This window comes from Nannospalax galili, unplaced genomic scaffold, assembly GCF_000622305.1.
Source record: "Nannospalax galili isolate Female #2095 unplaced genomic scaffold, S.galili_v1.0 scaffold74, whole genome shotgun sequence".
Taxonomy (NCBI): domain Eukaryota; kingdom Metazoa; phylum Chordata; class Mammalia; order Rodentia; family Spalacidae; genus Nannospalax; species Nannospalax galili.
The window spans coordinates 629,916-644,806 of NW_008335376.1; the positions used below are offsets into that span (position 1 = coordinate 629,916).

Genomic DNA, 14,891 nt, shown 5'->3' on the forward strand with positions numbered 1-14,891 from the left:
AATCCTGCAAAATGAACTTCCTTAATGTCTACCTACATTAATTTAATTATTCCACATATTAATAGCTAACAACAAAGAAATACATGAGGGAATGATTAAAGCTTGTCTTTGATCTCAACATTATTTAGCTTGTATGAGTTGAATCTGTTAGTACTTATTAGGACAAGCCATTTCAAAGTAGAAATATAATCCCCAGCCTCATCTGTGTTGAAGATAGCAAATAGCTCCATAATCTTACCTTTAAAACGAGGTTTCGAATGGTATAGTTATCACATTCATTCACACTGATAACCAGAACCTCAACCTTGCCATAAATCCCTCTTTTTTCTGGCCAGTACAGCACACATTTCTGGGGGAGGAGAAAGAACACAGCAAACAGAACAGTTTTTATCAGCCTTGCAGTATTTTTCAGACATTTCAAAATATTTTAGTTCATTTAACTAAAAAATAGAATGTTGGTTTTTATAATTCTGTTAAGAATTATACTAAGAACAGGTGAATTATATGATGTGGAAAATAGATCTCAATAAAGTTGTGTTTTACATGTGTTTGTCACTGTTACTACTATCCCCATACCAATAATAAAAATAAGGTCAAATTTCCCAGACTTCTACAGAGAATTTAAGAATTTTAAAAATAAAAGGAATGCGTTCTCTCTCTCTCATGGTGACTGAAGCAAGGCACCATTTCCTGCTTCATCAAACCAATGTGCCTGACAAGAATATCTGTACTGTGTTACATGCCCATAGAATGAAGTCTCCCTGGGACGCAGAGCAGACGTAGAGGCCATTAATACGTGCAAAGTATTGTTTCCAAGGTCTCATTTCATTATGGGACCCACTGACATAAGCATACAATAAAATTATGCTTGACATATTTTTATAATGGATCCTTTGGGAAGGACTTCATAGGAGTGATAATTATATTGCAAACAAGGGGATAGAACTTGGCAGAGTTTGGACTTGGCACTCCAAAGTTTAATTTCACCACTTAATGGCTGAGAAACTATGAGCAAGGTACTGGACTTCTCTGACCTCAGTTTCCTCATGATTTAATACATGGAAAGTACTTAGGACACAGCCAGGCATACAGCAAACACTTAAAAAACATCATTATTATTATTGCTATAATTATTCATATTGTATTTTATTTGTTGTGTGTGTGTGCATACATGTATATGTGTGGGCATGCTCATGTCACAGCACAGGTGTGGAGGTCAGAGGACGAGTTGCAGGAGTTGGTTCTCTCCTACCATGTGGGTCTCAAGGAGCAATCATGTTGCCAGGCTTGGTGGCAAGTGCATTCACCTGCCAAACCATCTTACTGGTCCTTGTTGCTACATTTTAAAGTTAGTGAGTACTTGATCATTAATCCAAGTGATGAAATTTTCATACACTAAATATTATTTTATTGTTATTTTTTACCTAGGCACTATATTAAAAGAAAACTGTAAAATGAGATGCAAGTATATGAGAAAGTTCATAATGCCTATAATTTTACCTTTAAAATAACTGCAACTGGACTATTCAGTTTCTGTTGTTTTTGTTTTTATATTGAGACAGGGCTCTATTATGTAACCTAGTCTGTCCTGGAACTCCTGTGCCTTCTCCCTTTGTCTCCTAAGTGCTGGAATTATAGGTGTGTACCACCATGCCTGTCTAGATAAACAACTGAAAATGAACTATTATCTTTTTAATCCCATATTTTAAGAATTAAAATGTAAGGGATGAAAGTTCATGTTTTGTCAGGCATGGTTGTGTAAGCAGGTAAACCCAGCACCTGGGAAGTAGATGGAGGGAGGGAGGGAGGGAGAAAGGGAGAGAGAGAGAGAGAGAGAGAGAGAGAGAGATAGAGATAGATTAATGTCTTATTTGGAATGCCCAGGGAAGTAATACTAATTTTAGAAATGTTCACAATTGTTATTTAAGTACCATATTTTTCCCAAATATACACAAATTTTTGTAGAAATTCTTTCACATATTGCCTTCAGTCTGCAATATTTAGTACTCAAGAAACTTAGTTCTTTTTTAAAACTTTAAAAAAATATTTCATTTATTATTTTTTATGTGTATGAGTGTTATGCCTGCATGTCTGAAAGTGCACCTGTATCTTGCAATGCTTGCAGAGGGCAGGAGAGGCTGTCGGATCCCCTGGAACTGGAGTTACGGACAGTTGTTAGCTGCCATGTGGGTGCTGGGACTCGAACCCAGGTCTTCTGCAAGAACAGTGTTCTTAACCACTGAGCCATCTTTCCATCCCTGACACAGTTCTTTACATGTATTATAAAAGTATATAAATATACTTGGAAAAAAAGCATATCAATTCAAGAAATTAGCAAAATGTTTATTGATTCACGAAACTCAAGGTAGAGATGAGCACTGCATCCGAAGCACACCTCCAGGGTTTTATAATGCTGAGTCCACCTACTCTGCACACAGGCACCAGAAGAAAGTCAGCTCCCCTGGGGAACCACAGCTTCTCTCATTCATTACAATAAATATATATATATATATATACATATATATATATATATACAATAGTTACATATATTCTCCTGCTTTGAACCTTTCCAGTGAAGTATGTCATTTCAGCTTTAGTTACGTGCTACTCCATGTTGCTAGGCAATCAAACTAGAGGCTTCATCTGTCTGATTTCATGCTGATAAAGGCTCAGGCTATCCATCAAACCTGATAACCTGAGTTTGAACCCTGGATCCCACAGGGAAGGAACTCCACTAAGTTCTCTGACTTAGGCATACTGCTGTCCCAATAATAAATAAAATTTAAACATTTAAAAGAAATCCTTTTTGTTTAAAGATAGAGTGACTTATTTCCCACTCCACCTACATGTTGGTAAATATCTAAAATTGCCCTGGATATTGTGTGTGTGTGTGTGTGTGTGTGTGTGTGTGTGTTGTGCACATTTGTGTGGGTGCCTGCACAGTGGTGTGCAGGGGGCAGAGGAAGACCTCCTGCTCTGCCTGTCTTCACCTCCTTCTCTTGAGACAACTGAACCTGTAGCTAGGCTGGCAGCCAGGAAGTCCCCACAATCCTCCCATCTGTACCCACCCCCTTTGGCTCTAGGGTTTCTTAACAATGCCAGGCTTTTTATGTGGGTGCTTGGGATTCAAACTCAGCAGCAGTTATTTCCCAAGCTATTGTGTATCCAGCACTCCTGCTACCCAGATGAGTCCAGAAAAATGGATACAATCTTGATAAAAGAGTTGACCAGAGAAAAGGAAGGGAAAATTTGCCAGTCAGGGGCTTGCCTACTGCACCCTGACTTTCTTGATACTCAACAGGGCGCTGCACTACTAGATAAATGGAAACATGGTTCTCTTTTCTTCCAGGCTTGCCTGGCCTTCTTGAACATTTTCCTTGATTCCTTACCAAAAAAGCAATTGACAGCCGGCTCCCAGCCGACAGTGCAATGTGAGTTGCTCATTCAAACAACCCTTAATTAGCATCCCATCTCCTTTCTAAGATACAATAGCTTATTTTTACACACTGACAGCCCCCTCCCCCCACTTTTGAAGAAAGGAGAAAAAGACCAGATAAGTGTGAGTGCTTTTGAATATGAGCTTGGTGTGTGTGTGTGTCGGGGCCGGGGGGGCGGGGAGCTAACAACAGATGTAGTTGTTTCAAGAGGCCCAAGTTCAGGTTCAAATTATTTTCCTGAACTACGTTTTAGGACTTCTCTATTGTGGTGGTAACAATGATATGAAAGAAGCAGAAAATACAAGGAAGGAAAATGCTGTCTTACAGATAATACTGTGAAACCGCAGTAACTGTGGCTAATTCACAATAGCACGCTGTCTAGGTGAATATAACCCAGATCAATACCATTGTTCTGTTATCAAGGCTTACCCTTTCAGTAAAATTGTCTATTAATCCCAAGAATCCACAATTTGGAGGAGAAAATGATTTTTAGAGGATTGTGCATATCCTGTTCAGACAAGTAATTACCAGACTGCAAAGATTGTGGATGTTAATTGCTTTTTTTTTTTTAAATCAGTGATTTAATAGAAAAAGTGGAATGTAAAAGATGTAAAAGGAAGGACTGTAAATTCATATTTTATGAGCTTTTATGAAGTTATCCTCCATTATGCCTATTGAGTTAGGAGTACTTGTGTTTGAGGAAGGAGGCTTAGCTAGGAATTTTTTTTTTTTTTTTTTTTTTTTGTTTTACACTGTGATTAGCTGTAAATTATTTGGAGATATTCTGGTTTTTTCTTTATGAGAAGTCTTACCAGTCTCACAGAGATGCCTGCCTCTGCCTCCCAAGTGCTGTGACTACAGGCGTGCGCCACCACGCCTGAAATTGACTTTGTGTGGATTTTCATACAATATAATTTGATGGTATTTAGATTCCCTCTCCCATTCACACCTCCCCCATTGCCCCACTCCAAATTTAATGTACTCCACTGTATATATAATACAGCCTATATACAATACAGGCTCTATAGAGTCTGATTTGTGTCTCCACATGTCTCTCAGTTAATATAATATATATATTTAAAATAAGGTCTGTAGTCTAATTTGTTCCCCAATTGTCCTTCAGTGTGGGTCCATCCACTGGAGTCTGGTTAACCAACTAGGTCCTTGAAAGAGACTGTCTCCCTCCCAGCAGCCATCCGTTGCCAAGAGTTCCTTAGGTTAAATTGGAATTTCTTTCTTATGTCTCCATGTCTATGTGGGATTTTGTCTGGTTTGAGCTTGCATGGAACTTGTATAGTTAGGAATTTAATTACCAGGAATAAAATTCCTATTTTAAAGTTATTTTCCTTTTAGATTTTATGTATTTAAAATCAAGGAGATGTTTGCTCTATGTGCCACAGACATGTACCATCACATAGAAAATGGCTTCGAATTTATAAACACATACTTAGTCTCATTTAGGTTTGATTAGTTTATAAGAAAGGGATAGAATTGGGGCTGATTGTCTAAAATTATCAAAGGCATTATTATGTTTAGTGCATCCGCTCAATATTACTAACAGACATGATTCACTATTAAAAGTACTTTTACCAGCAATCTGCCTTTTGTTCCCTTTCATTACCCTTTGAGGTAGGCAGACTGGAGTAGCAGGTGTTAATTTTTAAGTAATTTTATAGTCGAGGAGACTAAGGTTCTAGGTGTTGGTAGTAGTCTCTTGGAAAATTCATTGGAGAGTAGGACTATGAATTCTGCTCTTCCCTCTTTGATTTCTACACCGACTCTCTCTGTAAAATATATTGATGCTCACATGATGCTGTGAGCTGTTGGTCTGCTCTTTCTGAACTTAAATCTTCTGTTATCAGGCATGGAGCTTCATGATCACTGCGTTGCATTTATACTGATGCCTCTTTACGATAGTAGTTGTATTTATTTATTTATTTTCCTTTTCTTTTTTTGTCTTTTTGAATCAGGGTCCTCCTGTAGCCCCAGCTATCCTGGAACTCACTATGTAGACCAGGCTGGCCTTGAACTCACAGAGATCCGCCTGCCTCTGCCTCCCAAGTGCTGGGACTACATTGCCTGCATGTACATGAGTGTACCTCTGTCACGCAATGACGCGGAGGTCAGAAGAGGGCTTTGGATTCCCCTAGAACTGGAGTTAGGGACAGTTTGTAGCCGCCATATGGGTGCTGGGAGTCGAACCCAGGTCCTCCGCAAGAGCAGTCAGTGCTCTTAACCCCCGAGCCATCTCTCCAGCTCCGGTTGTATTTATCCTTGAAACTCATCGTTCACTTAAGTGATACAAAAATCAGTGAAATAGAAAATGTGTTGCAGCTAATTAAACAACACCCAGAAGCATGTGCTTTGGTATGCCCAGTCACTGAGGGCACTGATGGCCTTAGAGGTGGCTGCAGAAGCAAAGCATCTCTTAGCCCTCCTTCCTCTTTCCTGTCTCTGGTTCCCCTGTCTCCTCCAAGGTGGCAAGTCATAGACACTAGAATATGTCATAGAAACTTCTAGTCATAGAAACTAGAAGTCCTCTCCTCCAAAGCAAGTGCAAATCTGAAAACATTGACCTTCCACACCTTTTTGATTTATTGGAGAATAAATCTTAAGGCAAGATGTTTGTTCAAGAGGATTTTTCTCCATACCTGGTAAGAGGAATGGCACACAGAGGACGGGGAGTGTGTGCTCCATCTCACTGACCCTCTTGTCCAATCATTTCAACAATGGGCTTCAGTCATGAGTATTACTCCAACATAAGGAATCAGCATAAATCTGACATGGCTGCCCGTTCTTCATTGAACTTAAGTGAAAAAATACTTTTCCTTGCCGCTTTGAACCTATATTTCTGTTTCTGAACATTTTTGTGTCACATTATACCTTTTGGAAGGGCAGGGAGCATGAGATGGGATCTCAAAATGTAGCACAGCCTATCCTTAAACACGTGATCCTTCAGCTTCCAAAAGTTGAGATTATGAGCATGTACCACCACACCCAGCTAAACTACTGGTGAAAAATGTGAATCAGTAAACAAAATTACAGTCAAATCAGACAGAAGTTTAACAACTGTAAAAATTTTATTCTGAAAAACCTGTGATTTTTCATTGTGATTGTTTTGCAGGCTTTTCTGTAAACTCTCACACTTAAAAAAAAAAGTGGGAAATTTTTATAATGTGAATACAAATTTTAAGACCTAGAACCCCAGCTTCAGAACAACACTCAAAAAAGACTGAGCTCCGTTATCAAAAGTAAATAAATTTTTGATGTGTGTGCACACGTGTGTGGGCTGTGTGCGCATGTGTACACATGTGTGGGGAAGCCAGAGGACAACCTAGGGTGTCGATACTCAGGTGTTGGCTGCTTTATTTTGGGGCAGGATCTCTCATTGGTCTGGATCCGCTAGATCCATTCCCAGTATCTTCTTGTCTCCACCTCTCCAGCATTGAGGTTACATATATATACCATTTTACTTGGCTTTTTCACATGGCCTCTGGGGCTCAAATTCAAGTCCTCATGCTTATGTGGAAGATACTTTACTGACTCTGTCATATCCTTACCGCCAAAAGTGAACATATTTTAATATGAGCAAATACACGTTTTAAGATAAAACAAGTTTTTTTTTTCTGTCCCATTGTCTCTGTTTCTCTGTTTCTCTGTCTCTCTGTCTCTCTCTCTGTCTCTCTTTCTCTTTTTCTCTCAGTGCTAGAGACTGAAGCCAGAGTCAGGCAAATACTGTACCACTGAGCTAAATTTAAAAAAAGTTTTTTTTATTAATTGTCTGAAAGAAGCTTAGTAACTATAGCTACAACAGGCCAAAACAGTTTGACTCTAACAGGACAGCTTAGAATTTAGGTGCAAAGTTATATTTGGAATGTAAGCATTTATGAAAAGAGAAGTTAGTGATTGTGTTTGGCTGGGCTGAGATTCAGAAAAGGATACAAGTGATAAGGTAAGGTGTTATGAGGTGTTCAGTACCTGGAGCCAAAGCAGCAGCCTCAGAGCTAAGTCTCTCAGACACCCCATCCCACCAAGCCTCTCACCCCCTTCCAGCCCCCTCCCCCCAGCACTACAGGAACTCCCTGTGAAGTTCCCTTATCTAAAAGAGGGAAGTTCTTCCAGAAGGAATGCAAACCCCTCCCCATAATCTCAAACAGGGAAGATTCACTCTGAGGAAAGAAGACAAGAGGTGATACCACACCCGGAGTACAGTTGAACTTTGTTCAAGGCTATTATCTATTCTTTGGACCATTTGTCTCTCTTAAAAACAGTTTCTCAGGCAGGCATGTTGGTTCACTCCTGCAATCCCAGCATTCAGAAGGCTGAAGTAAGAGGAGCATGAATTTGAGGCTAGCCTGGGCTACATACCAAGACCCTGTGTCAAAAAATAAAAACAAGTAAACAAACAAAAAGAAAACAGAAGACTAAATAAAACAAGAACTCCTCCCCACAACACATTTCTTTAACATGGACTGCACCATGCATTTCTCTCTCTTATGAAAACTGTAAGTTTTAATATCTCATTGGGAGAGTGCTTACTTTTCATTCTTGTGATGTCCTAGTGCAAGTGAAACATTTATGTGCCTCTTTTCCTGTGAATCTCTGTCTGCTTATTCTAGCATACTGGATTACTGAAACTTCAGAGAGCAGAGGGGAAGTTTCTTCACCCCTACAGGAGTGTTCTGTATCATCTACTGGGAAAGTTGAGGAAGACAGCTGGAGCTCCCAACTGAGCTTTTTCTCTATGGCTGAACTTGCCAGTTGGTTTCTGGTGGCTGTTGTGAGCACCTGATTTGATGATGTTCTCTCTCTCTCTCTCTCTCTCTCTCCTGAAAACTGAAAATATGGTTGTTGTAGATTATTCTCTCTGGGTTGTACAGAATATGGTGTTTTCTGTCTCAGGATTTCTGCCTTCTTTAATTGCACAGATGGCATAACTTTGAAGTCTTTAGGTACCCAAGAAATGAGCTGAGGCAGCCTGGCATTGCTGGATAGTGTCAGGCCATGGTGCATCAAAAGGGTCTTAGTCAGAAGGTATGTGGGGCAGGGCATCTTGCTGCTGCTTTTACAGTGGTTTTGTTCTCTTTACTCCCATTTAGTGGGTTTTTGTTCTTTCTGTGTTGTCTTGTGTTAGATTCTAGTTTCTCTTGTGAATCCAGTTTATGCCCCTGAATTAGTTGCCCACTGATAGCATCTGTGACATTTAATCCTGGTCCTTTAGGAAAGCTGAGTGCTACTCCCTTGAACAGATCTATGAGACAGAGTCAAACTATATAGCTTAGTCTAACCTAGAACTCTTGATTCTCCTGCCTCCACCTCTCTGAGTACTGGGATGACAGATGTGTGCAGCCATGCCTAGCAAAGAATGGTGAGAGATTTTAACCTTGACTGCAAGCAATGACACATAGCTCTTTGGTCATAACCACTTCCTGCACTGCAGCCTGCTCTTTCCCACTCCTAAGAACAAGACTTGAGGAAGTAGCAAAGCACAGTGGCAAGGAGCACGGGGACCCGGGAGGCAGGTGGCTGGCCCTGGGCAAGTTGCTTAGTCTCTGCGTTTCAGTACTTTCATTTGCATTGCAAGGATTGATTTCTAAGCACACTGTTAATGCTTAGAAAATATTAATTATTTGGAAGACCAAACATCCCTGTTTCTAGACATTGTATATATGTTGATGAACCTTCTCAATTACCAAACTTGAATTCTAATTATTTAAATTTTATTTTATGTGTATGAGTATTATGCTTGCATGTGTCGGAGTGCACCTGTGTTGTGCAGTGCCCATCAAGGACAGAAGAGGGTATTGGATCCCCTGGGACTGGAGTTATGAATGGTTGTTAGCTGCCATGTGGGTGTTAGGATTTGAGCTTGGGTCTTCTCAAGAACAACCAGTGCTCTTAACTGCTGAGCCATCTCTCCAGCCCCAAATTTCTAAATTTTTAACTTAATTATAAATAATAAAGATTTATTTTCCTTTTGTATATTTAGAATACAACATAGCAAAATCAATATTTTGTTAATTTTTTTTACGTTTACACTGTTTGTATGTGTGTATGCGCATGTGTAGGTATATGAGTGAGCCCATACCCTGGCACTTATGTGGAAGCCAGAGGAAAATTTGTGGGAATTGATTAACTCTGTCTCCTGTGGGTTCTGGGAATTGAACTCAGCTCATGAGGATTGGTGACAGATACCTTTACCCACCAAGTCATCTCACAAGCCTTTGTTGATAATATTTTATTAGAAAAATTGCTTTCTCTTCAAATGTTTGGTTTAAAAAGGTCTACTTTTTAATGTAAGTATTTTTATTTGACACATAACAATTGTTCATATTTACAGGGTACAATGTGATATTTGAGTACATATATATGTAATGTATAATGATCAGATTAGGGTAATTGGCAGAGTCATCATCCTAAACATTTATCATTACTAAAAATATCTTTTATTTTAAAACATAATTCATTTATATATTTGCGATGGTTTATATTGATGGTCTACTTCACAGGATCTAGAATCACTGAGGAGATTAACCTCTGGGCATGCCTGTGAGGGATTATTTAGGTTAAGTCATTGAAATAGGAAGATCCTTGAAAATGGTCAGCACCATTCTATGGGTTGGGGTCCTGGATTGAATGAAAAAGAGAAAGTGAGCTGAGCACTAGCAATCCTCCTCCTTTGCTTCCTGCTTGGGGATGTAGTGTAACCAGCTGCCTCAAGCTCCTGCCTCTGTGATTTCCCCAGCCATGAGGGATTGTAGCCTGAATTGTGAGCCACAATAAATTTTTCCTTACTTAAACTGTTTTAATCAAGGTAATTTATCACAGTGAGACAAGTAACTAATACAATGTTAAATAGCTTATTCCCATATCTGAATGCACATCACATTTTGAACTGAAAATTAAGGAGATCAAGGGATATACTTAGAACTGATATTGGAAAAAAAAAACCCAAAAAAAACCCCACCTTTTTCCTGTAATGTGGCTAACTAATCAACAGCATCTATAAGAACTGTAGTTTAATACAATTATGCAATTATTTCTTTTGTGCTAATATGATTCTTGCTGTTTGTGGTCTATAAATTAAAAAATATGTTAGGCTAGTAAAACAATAGCTTAGATTCATATAGTGCTATTATATAAAGGTACTCATACATCAACTATTGCTTAAGCCCTTTCAGCGTCTTTGTGAACTTGAGGTAGACCTAAGACTCCAGCAAGGTCCGCTGGCATTTGTCCCCAGATGTGCACACTGTATTCACTGCCTCCAGAGGTTATTTCCAAGCAGCAGTTCCACCTTTGATCTCTTAGCTCCCTCTCCTTTGCCTGCTTGTCTTTAGCCCCACTGTCTTCCCTGCCCTTCCCCAAACCCACCAGGAAAATCATAGTGTTTCCATTCGTTTCCACTAGTTGTTTCTTTGCCAGACCTGGATTTGATTCATTTCTTCACATGCTTTGATTGATGGTGCCCACAATTACCACCTGATTTGACTTTACAAACTCTCTTATTTCTCTTACCTTTCCCTATCATTTTTCTGACAGTATGCATTAATGATGCTGATATAATATTTAATAGCCATGCTGATATGTAAACTATTGTGTATACTGATACTACTGTATAGGACTACAGATAATATTTATTCAGTTTATGTTTGTTGTGGTCCCTTTTGACTTATAATCTCTGTGAAGGGAAGGATTTTTCTTGGTTTTTGTCCAAGTACTTTTGCTTGTCTTGGTAGTTGATAAATATTTGTTAAATGAATGTGTGTGTGTACACAAATAGATATAGCGCTGGTGTCTTATGAAGAGGCCCTATGTACTGAATGCCCCTAGGTTAGCTGGAGAAGTTCAGGCATTGAAGATGATGACATGATTAGGTATGCATCTGGAAAACACATTGGGAATACACTCTTTCGAAAGTTCACAAGACTTGGTCAGGCAATTTCACTTCTATAAATAGATCTTAATGAACTAATCAGCAGTGTGGACAAAAAATTAGAATTTAAATGTCTATTAATAAGGAAGTGACTACATATGTTTTAGTATACCCACACAATGGAATTTCAGTAGTTATTTAAAGTAATGTTCTGATGAATTATGATGCAGAGGATGCACATAATCTAATGTTAAAAACAGAACATACAACGCGATGTGAATCCCTCTTCCATTCTGTGTCAATTCATTGCCTTTCCCTGCCTTTAACCACCCTGCGTCCCATCTCTGTCTCTTGCCTGCACATCTCTCCAGTGCTCTAGACCCATATTTCTCACTCCTCTACCATACAACAGTCTCTGGAACTTCCTACTTGAAAACTGAGGTTCATTTTCTTCCCTTATTCCCTCAACTGGGGGCTCACCATCCATTCAGCTCCCCAAACCAGAGTCACCTTCAACCACATTTCTCACCTTCAACCATAACAAAGCACTGTGGCATCTACCTCTGGAATGCCTCTTAAATCTGTGAATCTGTTCCCTTTTCTCAGTTCTCTGCCACTGCCTCAGTCCAGTTCCTTATTATTTCTTAGCTGGACTGTTGCTTTCTAACCTACCCCCCCCACTTCCCCTTGTGTTTCTCAAATCAAAATCCTATGTTCTCTACCAACTATGTACCTGACAACACACAAATTACAACCAAAAGAGCCTCAGTGGCTCCTTGCTGCCCGTCTGAGGAAACCCAGAGGTTTTACTTTGCTCCCCTGCTCACCGCTGCCACCTCTTCCCGTCTTGTCTCATCCCCTTCACTCCCCATCTTGCCACCCATGCTCCTGTCTGGCACGTGATGTGGCTTCTTGAATGCTTCATGTGCTGTCATTTGGGGGCACTGCTTTTCTCTTAAGCAGATATTCATACTTTAGACCCATAGGCATTGTGTTAGCTTTTTGGCTGAAAAAGTAATAGAAATATAATTTTTTTTCATAATTTTACCAGACAGATGGGGGAAGGAAATGAAAAAAGGAAAAAGTTAAAATGTGATTTCTTTATAGGGGAAATTGAAATTAAAGTGTTTGCAATGGTTGAATTAGCGAGTCAATAAAAATAAGGGTTAGAGCATTTATGTTACCCAATTTACTCAGAGGAAAAGCTCATGTATGCATAGAGAAAGGCTATGACTGTGTTAAATACTCAAAGTATTATGTTAGGCTAAGTCACCAGGTAATTCGCCCACTCCAAGAAAGGTAACCTCAGAATCGTACTGCATTTCAAGACCAGGCTTGCCTTCTAACACTTCTTATTCGCCCTGCCATTATGTTGGAGCAGTGATCAAGTGTATGGCTTGGGCATTGAACAAGCTTGAATTAAACAATGGATTCCATGATTCCATCACACATTAACTTGGAGATTCTAAGTAAAACGACTTATTCTCAGGAGTCAGTTTTCTCATAGGAAATGAACTGAATTTACATCTGATGGTGCTTAGCACATACATTCAATAAATGCGGGAGGGAGGATAGAAACGTCTTCTACAATATCTGCGGTGTGCTAAGTTTTCCTTCCTAGATGAGGAGAAAGGTGCAGTGAGTGACCTTTGGGGTGTGTGAGGACTTTGATTTCCTACAAACATGCAGGCAATTCTCTCTTTCTCTAAACAGGGTTTCACTATTTATCTTAAGACTGCCCTTGACTTTGTGATCCTTTCCAAGTGCTAAGATTACAGACATGAGTGATCACAGTAAGATTAAACATGAATTGTCTTTTTATTTTTATTTTTTAAATCCAGGTCCTTGAGATCAACATCCAGGTCCCACACATCCTAAGCAAGAACTCTACTATTGAGCTCTAACCCCAGTCCCCACTATTTGATATTTTTGCACTTATCTGGTTCAAGTATTATAATTACCTTCTCTAGTAATGCAATAATTCATGCTAAAAGATTTTGAACACTGTTTTCAATATTATTTTATTTCATATGGAGTTTTCTTCTTGTTGAGATTTATTTAAATGAAGGACCATAAATTTTCCAGCAACGAGGTCTCTTTTATTATAAGAACTATGTTTCAGTTCTATTCAAATCTTTTTATTAATTATCATTTTCTAAAAAGCAAGGAATTGAGACTATTTGGATTATTAAATAAAAATGGTAATTATTCATTTCTTTATTTATTAGAAAGTAAAAAGTTCATTAAAATATAAAGCGTGGGAACTTCTAAAGATAACTCCACCTCCGTATTCTTTGGAGGAAATGATTTTTGTCTTTTTAAAACAATGACATTGAAAGTTGGCAGATTTTCAGTAAACAGCATTTCCCGGTAGCATGAACCTACTGTGCATCCTTTTTGGGCCAGACTTCTCAGTATCATTTTAATCTGTAGAATATCAGTGTTCCCTTTATAGTATTAAATTTTTATCTTTGAGGGGTGTGGGGATGAAGGATTTTTTATTTTAATTTAAAGATGAATGAACAATTAAAATATTTCTCTCAATATTTTAGATTATGACTGGTTCCAGGAAATTGGTAAGCAGCAGATTACACATAGAAGATACTGAACATGTTTGACTTCAATACCCCTAGTAATAACACCTCAAACATTAAAAAAGATATGAGGCCCCAAACGATAAAAACAAATAAACAAACCAATGACCTACTTCTCCAATTTTCGAGTTATGTAGTCAAAGAGAAAAACAAAAAACTCAAACATAATTTAGTGTGGGAATTTTTTAGACGTTATTATAGCTTTCAACAGATCCACGTGATTTTCCTGTGGGTATGGTGGACTCTGAGAATGCTACCAACAAGTTAGCTTCAAAAATTATTGTTACACTGAACAGAAGGAACAGGAGTGCTATTCCCTTGTAGACTCTGAATGTAGATCCCTGAACATACATATCTGACCCTTAGCAGTCCTTGAAGAATGATAACCTTGAAGGTCCTAGAGATGAAGAAGGGTAGTCATTCAGTAGGGCTTTGACATATTCCCAACTGCTCATATTAGATTTCTTTAAAATATGTTGCGTTCTACATACTCCCCAAAGAATGTTTTCTGTCAGATAACCTTAGCTTCAATCCTAAAAAGGCCCCAGTTTTGTGCAGGGGCACTAAAGGGAGTTGGAGGGAAGCAGTGGTGAATGGGTATGATCAATATACAGTGCTAAATGTATAAAAACTTTCAAAGATTAAAAATAATTAAAAAAGAACAAGCTAAAGCACATTTCTGACTTTTTCTGTGAGTGAACAAATATTAATATCTTAAGTCAAGTATTAAAATGCTCAAGTGAACAAAAATCACAATTTAACAGACAGCTGCTACAACCTGTTAGATGATTTACATGAAATAATCTTTCACACATGCCTTTCAAACTTTAGTCCTTAACAATTATGCATCTTGGACTAGTTAATAGTATTTTCTCTTGAAAATATGATTTATTTAAAAACATCTACATACATTTATAGTTACTAGATTAGGTTGTTTTCCTATGCTTGATTTTTAAGAGATTTATTTTAGTTTTACGTATATAT

General features: G+C 38.5%; 1 protein-coding gene across 1 annotated transcript in view; it reads right to left on the reverse strand.

The window, feature by feature from the left end:
- The window catches only part of Ptprr (protein tyrosine phosphatase receptor type R), a 322,756-nt gene that overhangs the window by 26,724 nt on the left and 281,141 nt on the right, over positions 1 to 14,891 (reverse strand). Inside the window, exon 11 of the mRNA XM_008830048.1 lies at positions 239 to 349. Coding sequence (XP_008828270.1) covers positions 239 to 349 — 111 coding nt within the window. The remainder of the gene's footprint in view (positions 1 to 238; positions 350 to 14,891) is intronic.